This window comes from Electrophorus electricus, chromosome 14, assembly GCF_013358815.1.
Source record: "Electrophorus electricus isolate fEleEle1 chromosome 14, fEleEle1.pri, whole genome shotgun sequence".
Taxonomy (NCBI): domain Eukaryota; kingdom Metazoa; phylum Chordata; class Actinopteri; order Gymnotiformes; family Gymnotidae; genus Electrophorus; species Electrophorus electricus.
The window spans coordinates 22,194,397-22,218,620 of NC_049548.1; the positions used below are offsets into that span (position 1 = coordinate 22,194,397).

General features: G+C 49.4%; 1 protein-coding gene across 4 annotated transcripts in view; it reads left to right on the forward strand.

Annotated features, from left to right (window-relative positions):
• Positions 1 to 24,224, forward strand: part of ryr2a (ryanodine receptor 2a (cardiac)) — a 196,894-nt gene that overhangs the window by 51,564 nt on the left and 121,106 nt on the right. For all 4 annotated transcript variants that reach the window (XM_035533858.1, XM_035533860.1, XM_035533859.1 and 1 more), the window contains 11 exons: positions 1,521 to 1,595; positions 1,887 to 1,965; positions 2,513 to 2,625; positions 3,439 to 3,538; positions 4,096 to 4,192; positions 9,487 to 9,561; positions 11,629 to 11,785; positions 12,527 to 12,691; positions 13,341 to 13,462; positions 14,550 to 14,733; positions 15,660 to 15,795. In XM_035533858.1, coding sequence (XP_035389751.1) covers positions 1,521 to 1,595; positions 1,887 to 1,965; positions 2,513 to 2,625; positions 3,439 to 3,538; positions 4,096 to 4,192; positions 9,487 to 9,561; positions 11,629 to 11,785; positions 12,527 to 12,691; positions 13,341 to 13,462; positions 14,550 to 14,733; positions 15,660 to 15,795 — 1,303 coding nt within the window. The remainder of the gene's footprint in view (positions 1 to 1,520; positions 1,596 to 1,886; positions 1,966 to 2,512; positions 2,626 to 3,438; positions 3,539 to 4,095; positions 4,193 to 9,486; positions 9,562 to 11,628; positions 11,786 to 12,526; positions 12,692 to 13,340; positions 13,463 to 14,549; positions 14,734 to 15,659; positions 15,796 to 24,224) is intronic.

Here is a 24,224-nt window from a genome sequence, read left to right on the forward strand (position 1 = left end):
AGCTTTACATTGATCTCATGTTTCATGTCACTTACATCACAGTTATTGACAGCTGACTTCTCCAATCAGGAGCCTCTTTTGGTGATGTCAACTGAATGGTTTTCTTAGATTGGCTTTACTTTATTGGCTTTGAAATGAAGGTTTTGTTCACGAGGATTCCAAAAAAGGAGCAAGAAACAGACAAAGTGGCAGATGGAATATTCTACTCTCTCACACACACACACACACACACACACACACACACACACACACACACACACATAGACAGACACACACACATATAGACACACACATACACTCTCACACACAAACACACACACACACACATGCGTGCGCACACACACACACACACACTCTCACATGCGCGCGCGCACACACACACACACACTCTCTCTCACACACACTATCACACAGTCACACACACACACACTCACACACTCTCACACATATACACACTCACACACTCTCACACATATACACACTCACACACTCTCACACATATACACACTCACACACTCTCACACATATACACACTCACACACATTCACACACACTCTCAAACACACACACACACTCACACTCACACACACACACTCACACACTCTCACACATATACACACTCACACACATTCACACACACACTCTCAAACACACTCACACACACACACACACACACACACACACACACACACACACACAAAGACTTTATCTGGGTCATTACTGACTTGATGTCTAACCAGTTTAAGGTTGTCAGCACACAGACAGATTTGGTCCTGTCTGTGTGTCCAGTCCTGTCCGTGTGTGTCCAGTCCTGTCCGTGTGTGTCCAGTCCTGTCTGTGTGTGTCCAGTCCTCTCTGTGTGTCCAGTCCTGTCTGTGTGTCCAGTCCTGTCTGTGTGTCCAGTCCTGTCCGTGTGTCCAGTTTGTTTTTTTATAGGACATTTTTGTCTTTGTTTGCTGTTGAATTGTGTAAAAACAATATGATTGGTAAAAAACATAAATTGTTTGTTAATGACAATGCATTTGCAGGAATAGTTACATGTGTTTTAATGGTACCTACATTTGTAATCAATAATGACAAAACTAGTTTTAGATGAAAGTCTTAGTGTTATTAATCAGGCATTTACCAATATAATGTTTGGCATGTGTTCGTGTGTGTGTGCAGGTGCGTGTGTGCGTGTGCGCGCGGGTGTATGTGGGTGTGTGCGTGTGCGCGTGGGTGTATGTGTGTATGGGCCTGTGTTTGTGCATGTAGGTGTGCCCATGTGTGCTCGTGTGTGCTCGTGTGTGTGTTTTAACACACACTATACCAGACAAACGCAGCAGCTGCAGATTGTTTGAGATGCGTTTGTGTGTAATAACTGTTACCAAGTCAGCCTGAGCCTGCTCGCTTCGAATGGTGTGTGTGTGTGTGTGTGTGTGTGTGTGTGTGTGTATTAGATAAAGAGAATGGAAGTCCACATGGAACGCTTTGTGTAACCCTTTATGTGTGTGTGTGTGTGTGTGTGTTCTCTGTTGTAGACTGCACAGGGAGGAGGTCATCGCACTCTTCTCTACGGCCATGCAGTTTTACTCCGGCACTCCTACAGTGGAATGGTGAGAGGAGTGTGTGTGTGTGTGTGTGTGTGTGTGTGTGTGTGTGTGTGTGTGTGTGTGTGAGAGAGAGAGAGAGAGGCTTGTAATCTCTTTTGACAGTTCTAGCTTTCTGTCTAATCTAAGGATCCTTTGGTCCGGCCCTCCTGGTCCTGATTCGTCTCCTAAAGGGCTTGATATTTCACTAATGAGCTGCAGTGTGTAGCTGAGGTAAACATGGGCGTGGCAGACACCGGAGGGCGTGGCCAGGGGTGAGGGCGGAGCTGCTTTACATTCACCTTTTCTCCTGTGCAGTACCTCTGCTGTCTGGCCACTTCTCGGTCTTCGACAGATAAACTCGCGTTTGACGTGGGACTTCAGGAGGAAACTACAGGTAAGTGAGTGGTGTTGGGTATAGTGTGTGGTGTTTGCTGTAGTGTGTGGTGTTGGGTATTGGATGGTGTTGGGTTTACTGTGTGATGTTGGCTGTTGGGTGGTGTTGGGTATAGTGAGTGGTGCTGGCCATAGTGTATGGTGTTGGGTGGTGTTGGGTATAGTGTGTGGTGTTGGGTGTTCTTGGGTATAGTGTGTGGTCTTGGCTGTTGGGTGGTGTTGGGTATAGTGTGTGGTGTGTTGGGTATAGTGTGTGGTCTTGGCTGTTGGGTGGTGTTGGGTATAGTGTGTGGTGTGTTGGGTATAGTGTGTGGTCTTGGCTTTTGGGTGGTGTTGGGTACAGTGTGTGGTCTTGGCTGTTGGGCGGTGGTGTTGTTTTGGTGTCTTTATGATGACTGCTTTCACTTGTCATCTAGTTCACATAAGCTTGCTGTGTGTGTGTGTGTGTGTTTAAGTTTTAGAGTCACAAACATGTTCTTCTTTTGACTGTTCTCGCGCGCGCGCGTTTGTGTGTGTGTGTGTGTGTGTGTGTGTGTGTGTGCTCCTAGGCGAAGCCTGTTGGTGGACTATACACCCTGCTTCCAAACAGAGATCAGAAGGTGAGAAAGTTCGTGTTGGTGATGACCTCATTCTGGTCAGCGTGTCCTCGGAACGGTACCTGGTGAGTTCCTGTAGGAGAAAGCGTGCATATTGTAGAGTCTGGGGACCCTCGTGTTCTAGACTGTATGAAATGTTTTAATTATTTAAAAGACGAGCTGATCCTTTCACAGCACTGTAGTGTGCTGAGCTGGGGACGTTTCTGATCCACACTGGCCTCCTAGTCCATGTTACAACGTGGACTCACTCACAAGCGTCACCACGCAGCTTCTGTGCACATCAGTCAAACAGATCTCCCGTCAGGAACGCCGTGAGGTCACGGCTCTGGGAGGAACGACTGAGTGAGCATGCTCAGAGCAAATGCTCGGTTCCACGTAGCGCTCCTGCTCTGCACTCTGAGATAAACCCAAAGACTTCACCACAGACACGTGCATTTATACAGCAAATCTCATGCACAGGGAAATTCCACGCGATACAGCACACGTTTAGACAGGCTTCCAACATGTTGGTAAGAGCCATGGATTTGACCCTCCCATACAGCACGTGCTATGATTTAAGAAAAACGTTTGACATTTAACTGTTTGTGTGTGTGTGTGTGTGGGGGGGTGTTCTGGGGCACGTTCTCTCATAGAAACCAGTCGAGACTGGAATCAGGCTTTGGATCAGCTTGCACTATTTTAGCAGAATATTCTCGTACACCAGCCATGGTTAAGTCTGAAGTGACACTCATCTTTGTGTACTGTTTATTCTATTTGATGGAGAGAAACAGTTAAGAGATGAAAGAGGTGTATTACTGTGTCTGTTGTATTTTGATCATCTCTCTCTCTCTCTCTCTCTCTCTCTCTCTCCCTCTCTCTCTCTCCCTCTCTCTCTCTAGCACTTGTCATATGGTAATGGGAGTCTGCACGTGGATGCAGCCTTCCAGCAAACACTGTGGAGTGTCGCACCAATCTGCTCTGGGAGCGAGGTTGCTCAGGGTGAGTGTGTGTGTGTGAGGGTGAGTGTGTGTGTGAGGGTGAGTGTGTGTGTGTGAGTGTGTGTGTGTGAGTGTGTGTGTGTGAGTGTGTGTGAGGGTGTGTGTGTGTGTGTGAGTGTGTGTGTGTGTGTGTGTGTGTGAGTGTGTGTAAGGGGGGTGGGGATGTATGGAGGCCATTTAGGGTGAAATCAGTGAAACGCGCACACACACGCACATCCACACACACACACACACACACACACACAGAGACACACACGCATGCATTCACACACACACATGCATACGCACATGCACATAAACACTTTCTCTCTCTCTCTCTCTCTCTCTCTCTCTCTCTCTCTCTCTCTCTCATGAATATACTGAATTGAGAACAATCCCAGAATGCCAGAATTAACACTCCTGTTAGACACATTCTGATGATGATCTACTCACACATGATTGCTCAGTTTATCAGATTATCAGATTACTCAGTTTCATCCATTTATTCAGAATTAAGTAACAAATGAAATTAAATCCTCCTCCACATTCATCAAACTTTCTTCCTGATCCGTGCCGCAGGCTTCCTGATTGGTGGAGATGTCTTGCGGCTGTTGCATGGTCACATGGACGAGTGTCTGACGGTTCAGTCAGGAGAACACAGCGAGGAGCAACGCAGGTCAGTAGCGCCTCGACAAGCTCAACCGCGGGGCCTCCAGGGGTAGTCCTAAATTACTTCTCCTGGTCACACTCACCAGCTGACCAGCTGGTCACACTCATTTTTGGCTCAGTGGTGAAGGTACTGGACCAGTAACCCAAAGGTTGCTGGTTCAAGACCCACCACTGGCAGGTTTCCACTGTTGGGTCCCTGAACAAGACCCTCAACCCTCAGTTACTCAAGTTGTGTTCAGTCAGCTCAGTGTGGGAAATGTAAGTGTATGCTGGCCAGTGTCCTGATGTCTCAGGAACCTTCAGGTGCAGACAGCCTGATCCTGTCAGTTAGGTCTGTGTGGTGATAGTTGGTGTTTAGGCACGATATTTGCATTAAAAGTATAGAAAGATTTTCTGTTATTTGTATGTTCAAATTATGTGTATTTGGATTTGGTGCATGTGTGTGCATGCTCTGGTGCCCGTGCAAGTGTGTGTGTGTGTGTGTGTGTGTGTGTGTGTGTGTGTTTATATGCTTGTGTGGCAGAAATTCAGCACAATCCTGGTCAAAGTCTCCTAGTGACACTGGCAGCCTCTCCCATTGGCTGTGTCTGGGATTGGGTCACCAGCAGCCTCTCCCATTGGCTGTGTCTGGGATTGGGTCACCGGCAGCCTCTCCCATTGGCTGTGTCTGAGAGTGGATCACCAGCAGCCTCTCCCATTGGCTGTGTCTGGGATTGGGTCACCGGCAGCCTCTCCCATTGGCTGTGTCTGAGAGTGGATCACCAGCAGCCTCTCCCATTGGCTGTGTCTGGGATTGGGTCACCGGCAGCCTCTCCCATTGGCTGTGTCTGAGAGTGGATCACCAGCAGCCTCTCCCATTGGCTGTGTCTGGGATTGGGTCACCGGCAGCCTCTCCCATTGGCTGTGTCTGAGAGTGGATCACCAGCAGCCTCTCCCATTGGCTGTGTCTGGGATTGGGTCACCAGCAGCCTCTCCCATTGGCTGTGTCTGAGAGTGGATCACTGGCAGCCTCTCCCATTGGCTGTGCCTGAGAGTGGATCACTGGCAGCCTCTCCCATTGGCTGTGTCTGGGATTGGGTCACCGGCAGCCTCTCCCATTGGCTGTGTCTGAGAGTGGATCACCAGCAGCCTCTCCCATTGGCTGTGTCTGGGATTGGGTCACCGGCAGCCTCTCCCATTGGCTGTGTCTGAGAGTGGATCACCAGCAGCCTCTCCCATTGGCTGTGTCTGGGATTGGGTCACCGGCAGCCTCTCCCATTGGCTGTGTCTGAGAGTGGATCACTGGCAGCCTCTCCCATTGGCTGTGTCTGGGATTGGGTCACCGGCAGCCTCTCCCATTGGCTGTGCCTGAGAGTGGATCACTGGCAGCCTCTCCCATTGGCTGTGTCTGAGAGTGGATCACTGGCAGCCTCTCCCATTGGCTGTGCAGCCTCTCCTCTGCTTCATCAGGCAGGCGGTGTGTGGGCAGGCTGGGTGTTGTGTTGTTCTCGGCTCCTCGTACAGAAGCGCGGTCTCTTCGCTAGCTGTAGTAATCCCAGTCCAATTTTAGTCCACTGGGCCTGCCTGCTGTCTCTAAAGACACCAAACATGACACGTGCTGACCCCGATATCTCTGCCCTCCGATCTGTTCTACGAGACGTCTGCGTGAGATGTCAGTGCTGGTCTTTGAATATGGAAGCTGTGGGTATGTGAACAGGATGCTACACACAACCTGTGGCTGACAGCTGCACAGAGCTCCGGCACAGCTCTGTCACGTTCTGGCCTGGAAGGTTCTCACGCCGCAGTGTTGTCTGCCAGAGCTGTTCAACCTGATTTGTCTCTCCATCGCGACGGCAGGCAACTCTCGCTGTGTGGATTATAAATAAGGAATCTGGGTATCTCAGCAGGCAGTAGACACACACACACACACACAGTTGCACTGTAAAAATGTACTTTGTCTAGATTTTAGGATTTTAATTTAATTCTCCATCATTAATTCTGAAAAGTATCAAACAGAGTGAGATGAAACAGATAACGTACCACCTGCTGCATACAAGTCCCATAATGCATCACGGCAGAGGTCGACAGCGTTATGCGCTGTCGCGGGTCAGCGCTGGTGTCCAGACCCGTTATGCGCTGTCGCGGGTCAGCGCTGGTGTCCAGACCCGTTATGCGCTGTCGCGGGTCAGCGCTGGTGTCCAGACCCGTGTGTTTGTCTCTGACGTGACTGAGCTTTGCGGGTCGGCCCGCTTGGTGTCCACGCTGCCATGCCTGGAGAGCAGAAGGAGAGTGGTTCACTGTCATGCCCTCTCCTCCTCTCCTCTCTCCTCCTCCCCTCTCCTCTCCTCTCCTCTCTCCTCCTCCCCTCTCCTCTCCTCTCTCCTCTCTCCTCTCCTCTCCTCTCCTCTCTCCTCCTCCCCTCTCCTCTCCTCTCCTCTCTCCTCTCTCCTCTCCTCTCCTCTCCTCTCCTCTCTCCTCTCTCCTCTCCTCTCCTCTCTCCCCTCCTCTCCCCTCCTGCACCCTCCTCTCTCCTCTCCTCTCCTCTCTCATCTCCTCTCCTCCTCTCTCCCCTCTCCTCTCCTCTCCTCTCCTCTCCTCTCTCCTCTCCTCTCTCCTCTCCTCTCTCTGGCTCTTTTTTCACAGGTTTATGTAACCTGCAAGTGATGTGTAAACAGCCATTGTGTGGGGAAGCTTCTTTTCAAAGTGTTCTGTGTGTGTGTGTGTGTGTGTGTGTGTATTCTTATCTCCACGTGCCTGTGTGGGTGTATATGTGTATTCCTGTCTTTCTGTGTGGATGTGGATCTTTTTGTGGATGTATGCTGGTGCATGTGGATTTGTAGCTGTGGATTTAGGGGTGTAGCTGTGTGTGTGTGTGTGTGTGTGTGAGTGTGTGTGTGTGTGAGTGTGTGTGTGTGTGTGTGTGTGAGTGTGTGTGAGTGTGTGTGTGTGTGTGTGTGTGTGTGTGTGTCCAGTGGTAAAGGTCTTGTTGAGGTACAGCCTAAAGCTCCTCTCAAAAGGACACCCACTCTCTGTCACTACTGTCCTCTGATTGCTTCAGTTCTGAGTCTCTCTCTCATATCCCCTGTGATGTACAGTCTCTCTCTCATCCCCCTGTAATGTACAGTCTCTCTCATCCCCCTGTAATGTACAGTCTCTCTCTCATCCCCCTGTGATGTACAGTCTCTCTCTCATCCCCCTGTAATGTAGAATCTCTCTCTCATATCCCCTGTGATGTACAGTCTCTCTCTCATCCCCTTGTAATGTACAGTCTCTCTCTCATCCCCTTGTAATGTACAGTCTCTCTCTCATCCCCTGTGATGTACAGTCTCTCTCTCATCCCCCTGTGATGTACAGTCTCTCTCATCCCCTGTAATGTACAGTCTCTCTCTCATATCTCCTGTGATGTACAGTCTCTCTCTCATATTCCCCGTGATGTACAGTCTCTCTCATCCCCTGTGATGTACAGTCTCTCTCTCTCATCCCCTGTAATGTACAGTCTCTCTCTCATCCCCCTGTAATGTACAGTCTCTCTCATCCCCCTGTAATGTACAGTCTCTCTCTCATCCCCCTGTGATGTACAGTCTCTCTCTCATCCCCCTGTAATGTACAATCTCTCTCTCATATCCCCTGTGATGTACAGTCTCTCTCTCATCCCCTTGTAATGTACAGTCTCTCTCTCATCCCCTTGTAATGTACAGTCTCTCTCTCATCCCCTGTAATGTACAGTCTCTCTCTCATATCCCCTGTGATGTACAGTCTCTCTCTCATCCCCTGTAATGTACAGTCTCTCTCTCATATCCCCTGTAATGTACAGTCTCTCTCTCATATCCCCTGTGATGTACAGTCTCTCTCTCATCCCCTGTGATGTACAGTCTCTCTCTCATCCCCTGTAATGTACAGTCTCTCTCTCATATCCCCTGTAATGTACAGTCTCTCTCTCATCCCCTGTAATGTACAGTCTCTCTCTCATATCCCCTGTGATGTACAGTCTCTCTCTCATCCCCTGTAATGTACAGTCTCTCTCTCATCCCCTGTAATGTACAGTCTCTCTCTCATATCCCCTGTGATGTACAGTCTCTCTCTCATATCCCCTGTGATGTACAGTCTCTCTCTCATCCCCTGTAATGTACAGTCTCTCTCTCATCCCCTGTAATGTACAGTCTCTCTCATCCCCCTGTAATGTACAGTCTCTCTCATCCCCCTGTAATGTACAGTCTCTCTCATCCCCCTGTAATGTACAGTCTCTCTCTCATCCCCCTGTAATGTACAGTCTGTCTCATCCCCTGTAATGTACAGTCTCTCTCTCATATCTCCTGTAATGTACAGTCTCTCTCTCATCCCCTGTAATGTACAGTCTCTCTCTCATATCCCCTGTGATGTACAGTCTCTCTCTCATCCCCTGTAATGTACAGTCTCTCTCTCATATCCCCTGTGATGTACAGTCTCTCTCTCTCATCCCCCTGTAATGTACAGTCTCTCTCATCCCCTGTAATGTACAGTCTCTCTCTCATATCTCCTGTGATGTACAGTCTCTCTCTCATCCCCCTATAATGTAGTCTCTCTCATCCCCTGTAATGTACAGTCTCTCTCTCATATCTCCTGTGATGTACAGTCTCTCTCTCATATTCCCCATGATGTACAGTCTCTCTCATATCTCCTGTGATGTACAGTCTCTCTCTCATCCCCCTATAATGTACAGTCTCTCTCATCCCCTGTAATGTACAGTCTCTCTCTCATATCTCCTGTGATGTACAGTCTCTCTCTCATATTCCCCATGATGTACAGTCTCTCTCATATCTCCTGTGATGTACAGTCTCTCTCTCATCCCCCTATAATGTACAGTCTCTCTCATCCCCTGTAATGTACAGTCTCTCTCTCATATCTCCTGTGATGTACAGTCTCTCTCTCATATCCCCTGTGATGTACAGTCTCTCTCATCCCCTGTGATGTACAGTCTCTCTCTCATATCCCCTGTGATGTACAGTCTCTCTCTCATATCCCCTGTGATGTACAGTCTCTCTCTCATCCCCTGTAATGTACAGTCTCTCTCTCATCCCCTGTAATGTACAGTCTCTCTCTCATCCTCTGTGATGTACAGTCTCTCTCTCATATCCCCTGTGATGTACAGTCTCTCTCTCTCATATCCCCTGTGATGTACGGTCTCTCTCTCATCCCCTGTAATGTACAGTCTCTCTCTCATATCCCCTGTGATGTACAGTCTCTCTCTCATCCCCTGTAATGTACAGTCTCTCCCTCTCATATCCCCTGTGATGTACGGTCTCTCTCTCATCCTCTACCTGTCCCCTTTTGTCTTTCCTCCAGGTCAGTGCACTATGAAGGAGGTGCTGTGTCCACCCATGCCCGCTCCCTCTGGAGGCTGGAGACACTCAGAGTCGCGTAAGTATAATGTCTCAGCATGTCTCATCATGTCTCAGCATGTCTCAGATCATCAGAAAACCTCGTCGTCTCAGGTTTCAGTGCCACTCACTGACGTCATTCAGGAGTGGCTCGGTGACTTCTCACGTCTCGTCTCACCCCATACACGTCCCGCGCCGGCCCTGCACGTGCTGGCCCACTGGGGTGGAGGCCCCGGGGGTGGTGCGGGCGGAGGCCCTGGGGGGGTGCGGGCGGAGGCCCCGGGGGTGGTGCGGGCCCGCCAAGGCCTGCTCTTTGCTGCTGTCATGCAGTATTTTGTCTGGAGAGAAACCTCGCAGCCTGAGAAGTGTAAACCTTCTAATTTGCACATCCACAATGAGTCTAATGACACTGCACGGGGCAGTTTGCTCAAAAAATAACCAAAGGCAGAACTGCCCCTGCTTCCAGGTGGTGGGGTGACATTTCAGGTCATGGAGGTGACTTTTCAGGTGGTGGGGTGACTTTTCAGGTCATGGAGGTGACTTTTCAGGTGGTGGGGTGACTTTTCAGGTCATGGAGGTGACTTTTCAGGTGGTGGGGTGACTTTTCGGGTGGTGGAGGTGACTTTTCAGGTCATGGAGGTGACTTTTCAGGTGGTGGGGTGACTTTTCAGGTCATGGAGGTGACTTTTCAGGTGGTGGAGGTGACTTTTCAGGTGGTGGAGGTGACTTTTCAGGTCATGGAGGTGACCTTTTGGAATTGCAGCCAGATTTTGCCACAGCTGCAAATTCAAGTGCACCTTGACTTTGTGTGAATCCTTCATTATTTTTCTTAATAAATTACGTTCGAACGCAGATTTTTAAATCTGTGTTTATCCATATATTATTAACAAGGACCTCTTCCTCAGTTCCTTCATTGAGGTGTTTATCCATATATTATTAACAAGGACCTCTTCCTCAGTTCCTTCATTGAGGTGTTTATCCATATATTATTAACAAGGACTTCTTCCTCAGTTCCTTCATTGAGGTGTTTATCCATATATTATTAACAAGGACCTCTTCCTCAGTTCCTTCATTGAGGTGTTTATCCATATATTATTAACAAGGACCTCTTCCTCAGTTCCTTCATTGAGGTGTTTATCCATATATTATTAACAAGGACCTCTTCCTCAGTTCCTTCATTGAGGTGTTTATCCATATATTATTAACAAGGACCTCTTCCTCAGTTCCTTCATTGAGGTGTTTATCCATATATTATTAACAAGGACCTCTTCCTCAGTTCCTTCATTGAGGTGTTTATCCATATATTATTAACAAGGACCTCTTCCTCAGTTCCTTCATTGAGGTGTTTATCCATATATTATTAACAATGACCTCTTCCTCAGTTCCTTCATTGAGGTGTTTATCCATATATTATTAACAAGGACCTCTTCCTCAGTTCCTTCATTGAGGTGTTTATCCATATATTATTAACAAGGACCTCTTCCTCAGTCATTTCATTGAGGTGTTTATCCATATATTATTAACAAGGACCTCTTCCTCAGTTCCTTCATTGAGGTGTTTATCCATATATTATTAACAAGGACCTCTTCCTCAGTTCCTTCATTGAGGTGTTTATCCATATATTATTAACAAGGACTTCTTCCTCAGTTCCTTCATTGAGGTGTTTATCCATATATTATTAACAAGGACTTCTTCCTCAGTTCCTTCATTGAGGTGTTTATCCATATATTATTAACAATGACCTCTTCCTCAGTTCCTTCATTGAGGTGTTTATCCATATATTATTAACAATGACCTCTTCCTCAGTTCCTTCATTGAGGTGTTTATCCATATATTATTAACAATGACCTCTTCCTCAGTTCCTTCATTGAGGTGTTTATCCATATATTATTAACAAGGACCTCTTCCTCAGTTCCTTCATTGAGGAATGCAAGTTGCTAGACCACTCACAAGCCAAAGAAGATGGCGGTGAAGATCAAATCTTAATTTATGGATTAAAAAACCATATATATAGTCTCAGGATATTGTCAGAAGGTGACGGAGATACCAGTTAAGGTGATATGGGTGAGGCCCACACCCCGGTACTGATGCAGTGTGATTTCCACAGCTGGAGCGGCAGCCATACTCGCTGGGGTCAGCCGTTCCGTCTACGTCATGTGACCACTGGGAAGTACCTGAGCCTGCTGGATGACAAAGGACTCGTTCTTATGGACAAGGAGAAGGCAGATGTGAAGTCTACAGCCTTCTGCTTCCGCTCCTCGAAGGTCAGGCCTGTCCGAGCTCGCCACCTTACCGCACACCGGTGCAACGTGGTCATGAGTTCCTTTAAGGAGAGTAGTTCTCACGTCAGTGGGGAGAGAGAGAGAGAGAGAGAGAGAGAGAGAGAGGGAGGGTAAAAAGGTGAGAAATGGTGAATGAGAACATGGTAGAGCCTGTGGGAAGGAAAGAAAAAATAGTGAGAAACTGAGAGGATTAGTAGTAAAACGTGTGTGTGTGTGTGTGTGTGTGTGTGTGTGTGTGTGTGAGAGAGAGAGTCAGAGGTGTGAGCACTAGAGAGGCTCAGCTCCCTCTGGGGTGTGCGCTTGAGGCATTCTGGGAGGTGTAGTTCCATGGGCATCTCATGGCACTTCTCCATCAGTCCAGATCAGTCAGTGAGAATGCGAGTGCCGCCGTGTGCTGTGTGTGGCTGGTCTCAGATCAGCCAGTGAGAATGCGAGTGCCGCCGTGTGCTGTGTGTGGCTGGTCTCAGATCAGCCTGAATGTCTGGACTACCTCCAGCCTGCCACCACATGCCAACACTGGACAAGAATACGTTAAGTGTCACATGAGTGACTCACTAATTGTGATGTGGGTGCGTAGGAAGCGTGTGCACCCTGTAGCCCAACTAAGAAGGACTGTGATGGGTGAATACCTGGGTCTGGACTGAGCCCAGTGCACAACACTGTATATTTACTATCATGTGTCCTCCTGACTAACCCCAGCCTCTCGCTCTGCGGTGACCACAGGAGAAACTGGACTTTGGCCTGAGGAAGGAGATGGATGGTATGGGGATCCCTGACATCAAATACGGCGACTCGGTCTGCTACATCCAGCACGTGGGCACCGGGCTCTGGCTCACCTACCAATCAGTGGACACCAAGTGTGCTCGCATGGGCGGGGTCCAGAGGAAGGTGCGTCCAATCAGGCTTCGCCTGCGGCGTAATGCCACACTGAAACCACCTGAGCTGAGCGCGTTAGGCGGGGCTCTCCAGCGTTCCCTAAGAGAATCGCTCGGAAATGACTGATTCCGGATTCCCACCTGAGTTCTCCATGCTGTTGGCTGTTTCAAGTCTTCCAAACATGTGAACATGGGGTGTTGTTTCTGTCGATGTTTGTCCCCGCTGACATTAGCTCCTGCTGAGGTGAGCTTCAGGTTGTCGTTAGCGCTGGTTTGGAGGAGAGAGAGTGTTGTCAGGCGTTGGCACACGCAGACATGACCTTCCTGACAACATTATTACTGTAACAGCTTAGGACAGATTTACAGAGGCAGTGTCATTAGGAAGATATCAACCACTAACACGCTTTATTCTTGTGCTGCTACCCCCGTGAGCCACAGTGCCTAAGGTCACACAACAGTGTGTGTTAACAGGTCAGAGATTGGGTGTTAATATTACACATACAGTACTATGTCTTTGCGAGTGTTAGTATGAAAGTGTATAACGTAAAGGACATTGGATGCTCGTGCATTTGTGTGCCTGTGCATGCCTGTGTGTGTGTGTGTGTGTGTGTGTGTGTGTGTGTGTGTGTGTGTGCAGACCTCACACGCTGCTCTGTGTTCAGGCTATAATGCATCACGAGGGTCACATGGATGACGGTCTGACACTCTCTCGCTCCCAACACGAAGAATCTCGCACTGCCAGGGTCATCCGGAGCACAGTCTTCCTGTTTAACCGCTTCATCAGGTAGCGCACACACACACACACACATACATATACATGCACACATACACACATACATACACATACCTGCATACACACATACGCACACACACATACATACACATACGCACACACACATACATACACATACGCACACACACACATGCACACATACGCACACACATATGCGCGCACACACACATACATATACATGCACACACACACACACATACATATATGTGCACACATACATATACATGCACACATACAGATATGCACACACACACACACACACACACAAACATATACATGCGCACATACACATACGCACACACAAACACACAATCACACACACCTACACACACACACACACACACACAAACATATACATGCGCACATACACATACGCGCACACACACACATGCACACACACACATGCACACACACACACACATACATACACATACGCGCACACACACATACATACACATACGCACATACACACATACGCACACACACACACATATACATACATATACACGCATACATACACACACATACATATACATGCACACATACACACACACACACACACACACACACACACAGACACATACGTATACACGCACACACACACACACACACACACATACATATACATGCACACATACAGATACGCGCACACACACATGCACACATACACATACGCGCACACACACACATACATGCGCACATACACATACGCGCGCACACACACACACACACACAAACATATACATGCGCACATACACATACGCGCACACACACATATACATGCGCACATACGCGCACACACACACACAATCACACATACGCGCACACACGCACACACACACAAACTGTTTAATGACTTAGCTAGGTGAGGAGTTCTACATAACTATGCAAATGTTTGACATTTTCATTTATCTTGGAAAGACGAGATTTAAACGCATCGACATGCCCCGCCTCTCAGCATCATCATGCTCCGCCTCTCTGTTATGCTCTGCTCTGTTAAATACAGTAAATATAGTAAATCACATGTTATTCAGAGCTAGTCTCTCTCTCTCTCTCTCTCTCTCTCTCTCCCCCCCAGGGGTCTGGACACTCTCAGCAAGAAGGGAAAGACCTCGATGTTCGATCTACCAATCGAATCAGTCAGCCTGAGTCTGCAGGATCTGATTGGCTACTTCCATCCACCCGACGAACACCTAGAACACGAGGACAAACAGAACCGTCTCCGAGCCCTGAAGAACCGACAGAACCTTTTTCAGGAAGAGGTTTGTAGCTGTGCTGGTAGCTCAGTGGTGAAGGTACTGGACCAGTAGCCAGAAGGTTACCAGTTCAAGTCCCACCACTGGCAGGTTTCCACTGTTGGGTCCCTGAACACAACCCTTAACCCTCAATTACTCAAGATGTGTTCAATCATGATTGTAAGTCACTTTGGATAAAAGTGTCAGATAGATGCTGTAAATGGAGACCTGTTTACTTCAGCTGGGAGTTTTACCCTTCCTGTATAATCCTACAGAGATGTTACAGGTAGGAATGAGTCACTTGCTGAGTTCTGCCCTTATCTGTGCTTGAGTGTGTGTATGTGAGACTGAGCTTATACTTCTGCATTACGTTTTCCTTAAGTTCCTTTAGCTGCTATGACTGTAAAAGACATGGAGACACATTTTTTAGCTTGTCCTCACTGCTATTATAACACGACTCATTACGCTCGCTCACACACGTTTGCCAAGACAATTGAAATCAATGGACTTGCAGTTCAGAACCCCTGGAGTGCATTACAGCCAAGCACTTATAAACAAAAATGGGGTGTGTGTGTGTGTGCGTGTATCTGTGCGTGTATCTGTGCGTGTGTGTGCGTGTATCTGTGCGTGTGTGTGCGTGTATCTGTGCGTGTGTGTGCGTGTATCTGTGCGTGTGTGTGCGTGTATCTGTGCGTGTGTGTGCGTGTGTGTGCGTGTATCTGTGCGTGTATCTGTGCGTGTATCTGTGCGTGTGTGCGTGTATCTGTGCGTGTGTGTGCGTGTATCTGTGCGTGTGTGTGCGTGTGTGTGTGTGTATCTGTGTGTGTGTGTGTGTATCTGTGTGTGTGTGTGTGTGTATCTGCGTGTGTGTCTGTGTGTATCTGCGTGTGTGTGTGTGTCTGTGTGTGTGTGTGTGTGTGTCTGTGTGTGTGTGTGTGTGTGTTTTCCCGCAGGGAATGATAACTCTGGTCCTGGAGTGTATCGACCGCTTGCATGTTTACAGTAGTGCTGCCCACTTTGCGGACGTGGCGGGTCGAGAGGCCGGAGAAGCCTGGGGATCCACCCTCAACTCCCTGTATGAGCTGCTGGGTAAGCGCCACACCCATCACCTCCTCCACCCTGCACCTCCTCCACCCATCACCTCCTCCACCCTGCACCTCCTCCACCCTGCACCTCCTCCACCCATCACCTCCTCCACCCTGCACCTCCTCCACCTCCTCTGTAATGCGATGTGTCAGACATGTTGTGCTTGACTCTTGAAATTCTGCTGTGTGAGTCCATGAATTTGCAGGTGTTTGTAGTTTCAGCGAGTAAACTTAGAATTGAAAGGTGACCAACAGTTGTGTATGGTGCATTTCTAAAACCTTTTAAAACAGAAAACGATAAGTGTTGGTTTGACAAACTGCTTTGCGAAGGTACTGAATGACGTCACTCTTCTTATTTATCCTGCTGTGTTACTTTTGGAGCTGAATTGTGCGTAACCCACCACACATCTGCACTCGCGAGGCGTCCTGCAGTGTGCGTGCTGTACTCTCACGCCACTCGTCATGGTCTTGTGTTGTTTGGAAGCTCGTTTGTGAGACACAGTCTGGGATTTTATTCTTGCCCACCATTTTTGCCTGAAAATGTTTCGCCGGTTTCCTGGTGGAGAAGGGGCCTGCGTTCGTGGTAGCGGTTCACTGAACGACACTTTGGCACGTTGATGGTGTTGTTCAGCTTACCCTGACACATCCAGTTAAGACAGAGCAGAGAGAAGGAGCTCTTATCCAAACACTGTGACCCCTGTCTGTCTCTGTCCGTCTGTCCGTCTATCTGTCTCTGTCCGTCTGTCCGTCTATCTGTCTATCTGTCTCTATCCGTCTAGCTCTCTATCCGTCTGTCCGTCTATCTGTCTCTATCCGTCTGTCCGTCTAACTGTCTATCTGTCTCTGTCCGTCTGTCCGTCTATCTGTCTATCTGTCTCTATCCGTCTAGCTCTCTATCCGTCTGTCCGTCTATCTGTCTCTATCCGTCTGTCCGTCTAACTGTCTATCTGTCTCTATCCGTCTGTCCGTCTATCTGTCTCTATCCATCTGTCTGACTGTCTGTCTATCTGTCTCTATCCGTCTGTCCATCTATCTGTCTCTATCCGTCTGTCCGTTTATCTCTCTTTCCGTCTGTCCGTCGATCTGTCTATCTGTCTCTATCCGTCTATCTCTCTATCCGTCTGTCTGTCTATCTGTCTCTATCCGTCTGTCCGTCTATCTCTCTTTCCGTCTGTCTGTCTATCCGTCTGTCCGTCTATCTCTCTTTGTCTGTCCATCTATCTGTCTCTATCCGTCTGTCCGTCTAGCTCTCTATCCGTCTGTCCGTCTAGCTCTCTATCCGTCTGTCCGTCTAGCTCTCTATCCGTCTGTCCGTCTAGCTCTCTATCCGTCTGTCCGTCTAGCTCTCTATCCGTCTGTCCGTCTATCTGTCTCTATCCGTCTGTCCGTCTATCTCTCTTTCTGTCTGTCCGTCTATCTGTCTCTATCCGTCTGTCTGTCTATCTCTCTATCCGTGTGTCCGTCTATCTATCCCTCTATCTGTCTATCTCTCCCTCTCTCTCTCTCCTCACTCTCTATCGCTCTTTCTCTGTTATTCACCCCCCCTCTCTGTCTGTGGAAAATGGATCACATCTTGACCCTTAAATTAAATGTCGTAGAAATTATGGAGCACATTTCCATTTTATGTTGATTAATTGGGTAACAAAAGTCATCATTAAATCAGAAAAGACATTATTGTGCATGCAGACACACACACGCACACACAGACACGCACACACAGACACACAAACACAAATAGACACAGACAGACACACACACACACACACAAACGCAGACAGACACACACACAAACACACAAGCAGGTAGACACAAAAACACAAACACACAGGCGGACACACACAACCACAGGCAGACACACACACACACACACAACCACAGACAGACACACACACAAACACAGGCAGACATACACAGGCAGACAAACACAAACTCACAGGCACAAACACACAGGCAGACGCACACAAACACACAGGCAGAAACGCACAGACACACACACACACAGGCAGACAGACACAAACAAACACACAGGCAGACAGACACAAGCACTCAGGCAGACGCACACAAACACACAGACACACACACACACACACAGGCAGACAGACAGACACACACACACAGGCAGACAGACAGACACACACACACAGGCAGACACACAGGCGGACACACACACACACAGGCGGACACACACACACACAGGCGGACACACACACACACAGGCGGACACACACACACACAGGCGGACACACACACACACAAACACACAGGCGGACACACACACACACAAACACAGGCAGAAACGCACAGACACAAACACACACACACAGGCAGACAGACACAAACACACACACACAGGCAGACAGACACAAACACACACACACAGGCAGACAGACACAAACACACACACACAGGCAGACAGACACAAACACACACACACACAGGCAGACAGACACAAACACACACACACACACAGACACACAGGGAGACACACACAGGCAGAAGCACACAGACACAAGCACACAGGCAGACACGCACACACAGACACACAAACACAAATAGACACAAACAGACACACACACACAAACGCAGACAGACACAGGCAGACACACAAACACACAAGCAGGCAGACACAAAAACACAGACACACAGGGAGACACACAGACACACACACACACAACCACAGGCAGACACACACAACCACAGGCAGACAGACACAGGCAGAAGCACACAGACACAAGCATACAGGCAGACACACACAACCACAGGCAGACACACAGGCAGAAGCACACAGGCAGACACGCACACACAGACACACAAACACAAATAGACACAAACAGACACACACACACAAACGCAGACAGACACAGGCAGACACACAAACACACAAGCAGGCAGACACAAAAACACAGACACACAGGGAGACACACAGACACACACACACAGGCGGACACACACACACACAACCACAGGCAGACACACACAACCACAGGCAGAAGCACACAGACACAAGCACACAGGCAGACACACACAACCACAGGCAGAAGCACACAGACACAAGCACACAGGCAGACACGCACACACAGACACACAAACACAAATAGACACAAACAGACACACACACACAAACGCAGACAGACACAGGCAGACACACAAACACACAGGCAGAAACACACACAAACACACACACACAGGCAGACACACAAACACACAGGCAGAAACACACACACACACACAGGCAGACACACACACACACAGGCAGACACACACACACACAGGCAGACACACACACACACACACAGGCAGACACACACACACACACACACAGGCAGACAGACACAAACACACACACACAGACACACAGGGAGACACACACACACACACACAGACACACAGGGAGACACACACACACACAACCACAGGCAGACACACACAGGCAGAAGCACACAGACACAAGCACACAGGCAGACACACACACACACAACCACAGGCAGACACACACAGGCAGAAGCACACAGACACAAGCACACAGGCAGACACGCACACACAGACACACAAACACAAATAGACATAAACAGACACACACACACAAACGCAGACAGACACAGGCAGACACACAAACACACAAGCAGGCAGACACAAAAACACAGACACACAGGGAGACACACAGACACACACACACAGGCGGACACACACACACACAACCACAGGCAGACACACACAACCACAGGCAGACAGACACAGGCAGAAGCACACAGACACAAGCACACAGGCAGACACACACAACCACAGGCAGACAGACACAGGCAGAAGCACACAGACACAAGCACACAGGCAGACACACACAACCACAGGCAGACAGACACAGGCAGAAGCACACAGACACAAGCACACAGGCAGACACGCACACACAGACACACAAACACAAATAGACACAGACACACACACACAAACGCAGACAGACACAGGCAGACACAAACACACAGGCAGAAACACACAGGCAGACACACAAACACACAGGCAGAAACACACACACACACACAGGCAGACACACACACACACAGGCAGACACACACACACACAGGCAGACACACACACACACACACAGGCAGACACACACACACACACACACACAGGCAGACAGACACAAACACACACACACAGACACACAGGGAGACACACACACACACACACAGACACACAGGGAGACACACACACACACAACCACAGGCAGACACACACAGGCAGAAGCACACAGACACAAGCACACAGGCAGACACACACACACACAACCACAGGCAGACACACACAGGCAGAAGCACACAGACACAAGCACACAGGCAGACACGCACACACAGACACACAAACACAAATAGACATAAACAGACACACACACACAAACGCAGACAGACACAGGCAGACACACAAACACACAAGCAGGCAGACACAAAAACACAGACACACAGGGAGACACACAGACACACACACACAGGCGGACACACACACACACAACCACAGGCAGACACACACAACCACAGGCAGACAGACACAGGCAGAAGCACACAGACACAAGCACACAGGCAGACACGCACACACAGACACACAAACACAAATAGACACAGACACACACACACAAACGCAGACAGACACAGGCAGACACACAAACACACAGGCAGAAAAACACACAAACACACACACACAGGCAGACACACAAACACACAGGCAGAAACACACACAAACACACACACACAGGCAGACACACAAACACACAGGCAGAAACACACACAAACACACACACACAGGCAGACACACACACACACAGGCAGACACACACACACACAGGCAGACACACACACACACACAGGCAGACACACACACACACACAGGCAGACACACACACACACAGGCAGACACACAGGCAGACACACACACACACAGGCAGACACACACACACACACACACACAGGCAGACACACACACACACACAGGCAGACACACACACACACACAAACACACAGGCAGACACACAGGCAGAAACGCACACAAACACACAGGCAGAAACGCACACAAACACACAGGCAGGCAGACACGCACACAAACACACAGGCAGGCAGACACGCACACAAACACACAGGCAGGCAGACACGCACACAAACACACACACAGGCAGACACGCACACAAACACACACACAGGCAGACACGCACACACACGCACAAACAGGCACACACACACGCACACACAGGCACACGCACACACAGGCAGACACACACACAAACACACACACACAGGCAGACACACACACAAACACACACACACAGGCAGACACACACACACAGGCAGACACACACACACACACAGGCAGACACACACACACACACACAGGCAGACACACACACACACAGGCAGACACACACACACACACACACACACAGGCAGACACACACACACACACACACACAGGCAGACACACACACACACACAGGCAGACACACACACACACACACAAACAGACAGACACACACACACAAACAGACAGACACACACACACACAAACAGACAGACACACACACACACAGGCAGACAGACAGACACACACACAAACACACAGGCAGACACACACACAAACACACAGGCAGACACACAGGCAGAAACGCACACAAACACACAGGCAGAAACGCACACAAACACACAGGCAGAAACGCACACAAACACACAGGCAGAAACGCACACAAACACACAGGCAGAAACGCACACAAACACACAGGCAGAAACGCACACAAACACACAGGCAGGCAGACACGCACACAAACACACACACAGGCAGACACGCACACAAACACACACACAGGCAGACACGCACACAAACACACACACAGGCAGACACGCACACACAGGCACACACACACGCACACACAGGCACACACACACGCACACACAGGCAGACACACACACACACACAGGCAGACACACACACACACAGGCAGACACACGCACACACAGGCAGACACACGCACACACAGGCAGACACACGCACACACAGGCAGACACACACACAGGCAGACACACACACACACACACACACACACACACACACACACAGGCAGACACACACACACACACACACAGGCAGACACACACACACAAACAGACAGACACACACACAAACACACAGGCAGACACACACACACAAACACACAGGCAGACACACACACACAAACACACAGGCAGACACACACACACAAACACACAGGCAGACACACACACACACACACAGGCACACACACACACACACAGGCAGACACACACAAACACACAGGCAGAAACGCACAGACACACACACACACAGGCAGAAACGCACAGACACACACACACAGACACACACAAACACACAGGCAGAAACGCACAGACACACACACAGGCAGACAGACACACACACAAACAGACAGACACACACACACAAACAGACAGACACACACACACAGACACACACACACACAGGCAGACACACACACACAAACAGACAGACACACACACAAACACACAGGCAGACACACACACACAAACACACAGGCAGACACACACAAACACACAGGCAGACACACACACACAAACACACAGGCAGACACACACACACAAACACACAGGCAGACACACACACACACACACACAGGCACACACACACACACACAGGCAGACACACACAAACACACAGGCAGAAACGCACAGACACACACACACACAGGCAGAAACGCACAGACACACACACACAGACACACACAAACACACAGGCAGAAACGCACAGACACACACACAGGCAGACAGACACACACACAAACAGACAGACACACACACACAAACAGACAGACACACACACACAGACACACACACACACACACACAGGCAGACACAAACACAGGCAGACACACACAGGCAGACACACACAGGCAGACACACACACAGGCAGACACACACACACACAGGCAGACGCGCGCACAAACACACAGGCAGACGCGCGCGCGCACACACAGGCAGACGCGCGCGCGCACACACAGGCAGACGCGCGCGCGCGCACACACACAAGCAGACGCGCGCACACACGCGCGCGCACACACGCACGCACACAGGCAGACACACACACACACGCACACAGGCAGAAACGCACAGACACACACACACAGGCAGACAGACACAAACAGACAGACACAAACACAGGCAGACAGACAGACACACACACAAACACACAGACAGACAGACACACACACAAACACACAGACAGACAGACACACACACAAACACACAGACAGACACACACACAAACACACAGGCAGACAGACACACAAACACACAGGCAAACACACACACAAACACAGGCAAACACACACACAAACACACAGGCAGAAATGCACACAAACACACAGGCAGAAATGCACACAAACACACAGGCAGAAACGCACACAAACACACACACAGGCAGAAACGCACAAACACACACACAGGCAGACACGCACAAACACACACACAGGCAGACACGCACAAACACACACACAGGCAGACACGCGCAAACACACACACAGGCAGACACGCGCAAACACACACACAGGCAGACACGCGCAAACACACACACAGGCAGACACACGCAAACACACAGGCAGACACACACAGGCAGACACACAGGCAGACACACACACAAACACACAGGCAAACACACACACAAACACAGGCAGACGCGCACAAACACACAGGCAGAAACGCACACAAACACACAGGCAGAAACGCACACAAACACACAGGCAGAAACGCACACAAACACACACACAGGCAGAAACGCACACAAACACACACACAGGCAGAAACGCACACAAACACACACACAGGCAGAAACGCACACAAACACACACACAGGCAGACACACACAAACACACACACAGGCAGACACACACAAACACACACACAGGCAGACACACACAAACACACACACAGGCAGACACACACACACAGGCAGACACACGCAGACACACACACACAGGCAGACACACGCAGACACACACACACAGGCAGACACACGCAGACACACACACACACACACACACAGGCAGACACACACACACACACAGGCAGACACACACACACACACACACAGGCAGACACACACACACAGGCAGACACACACAAACACACAGGCAGAAACGCACAGACACACACACACAGACACACACACACAGGCAGACACAGACAGACAGACACACACACAAACAGACAGACAGACAGACACACACACAAACAGACAGACAGACAGACACACACACAAACACACAGGCAGACACACACAGGCAGACAGACAGACACACACAAACACACAGGCGCAGACACACAAACACACAGGCAGACACAAACACACAGGCAGACACACACACACACACAGGCAGACACACACACA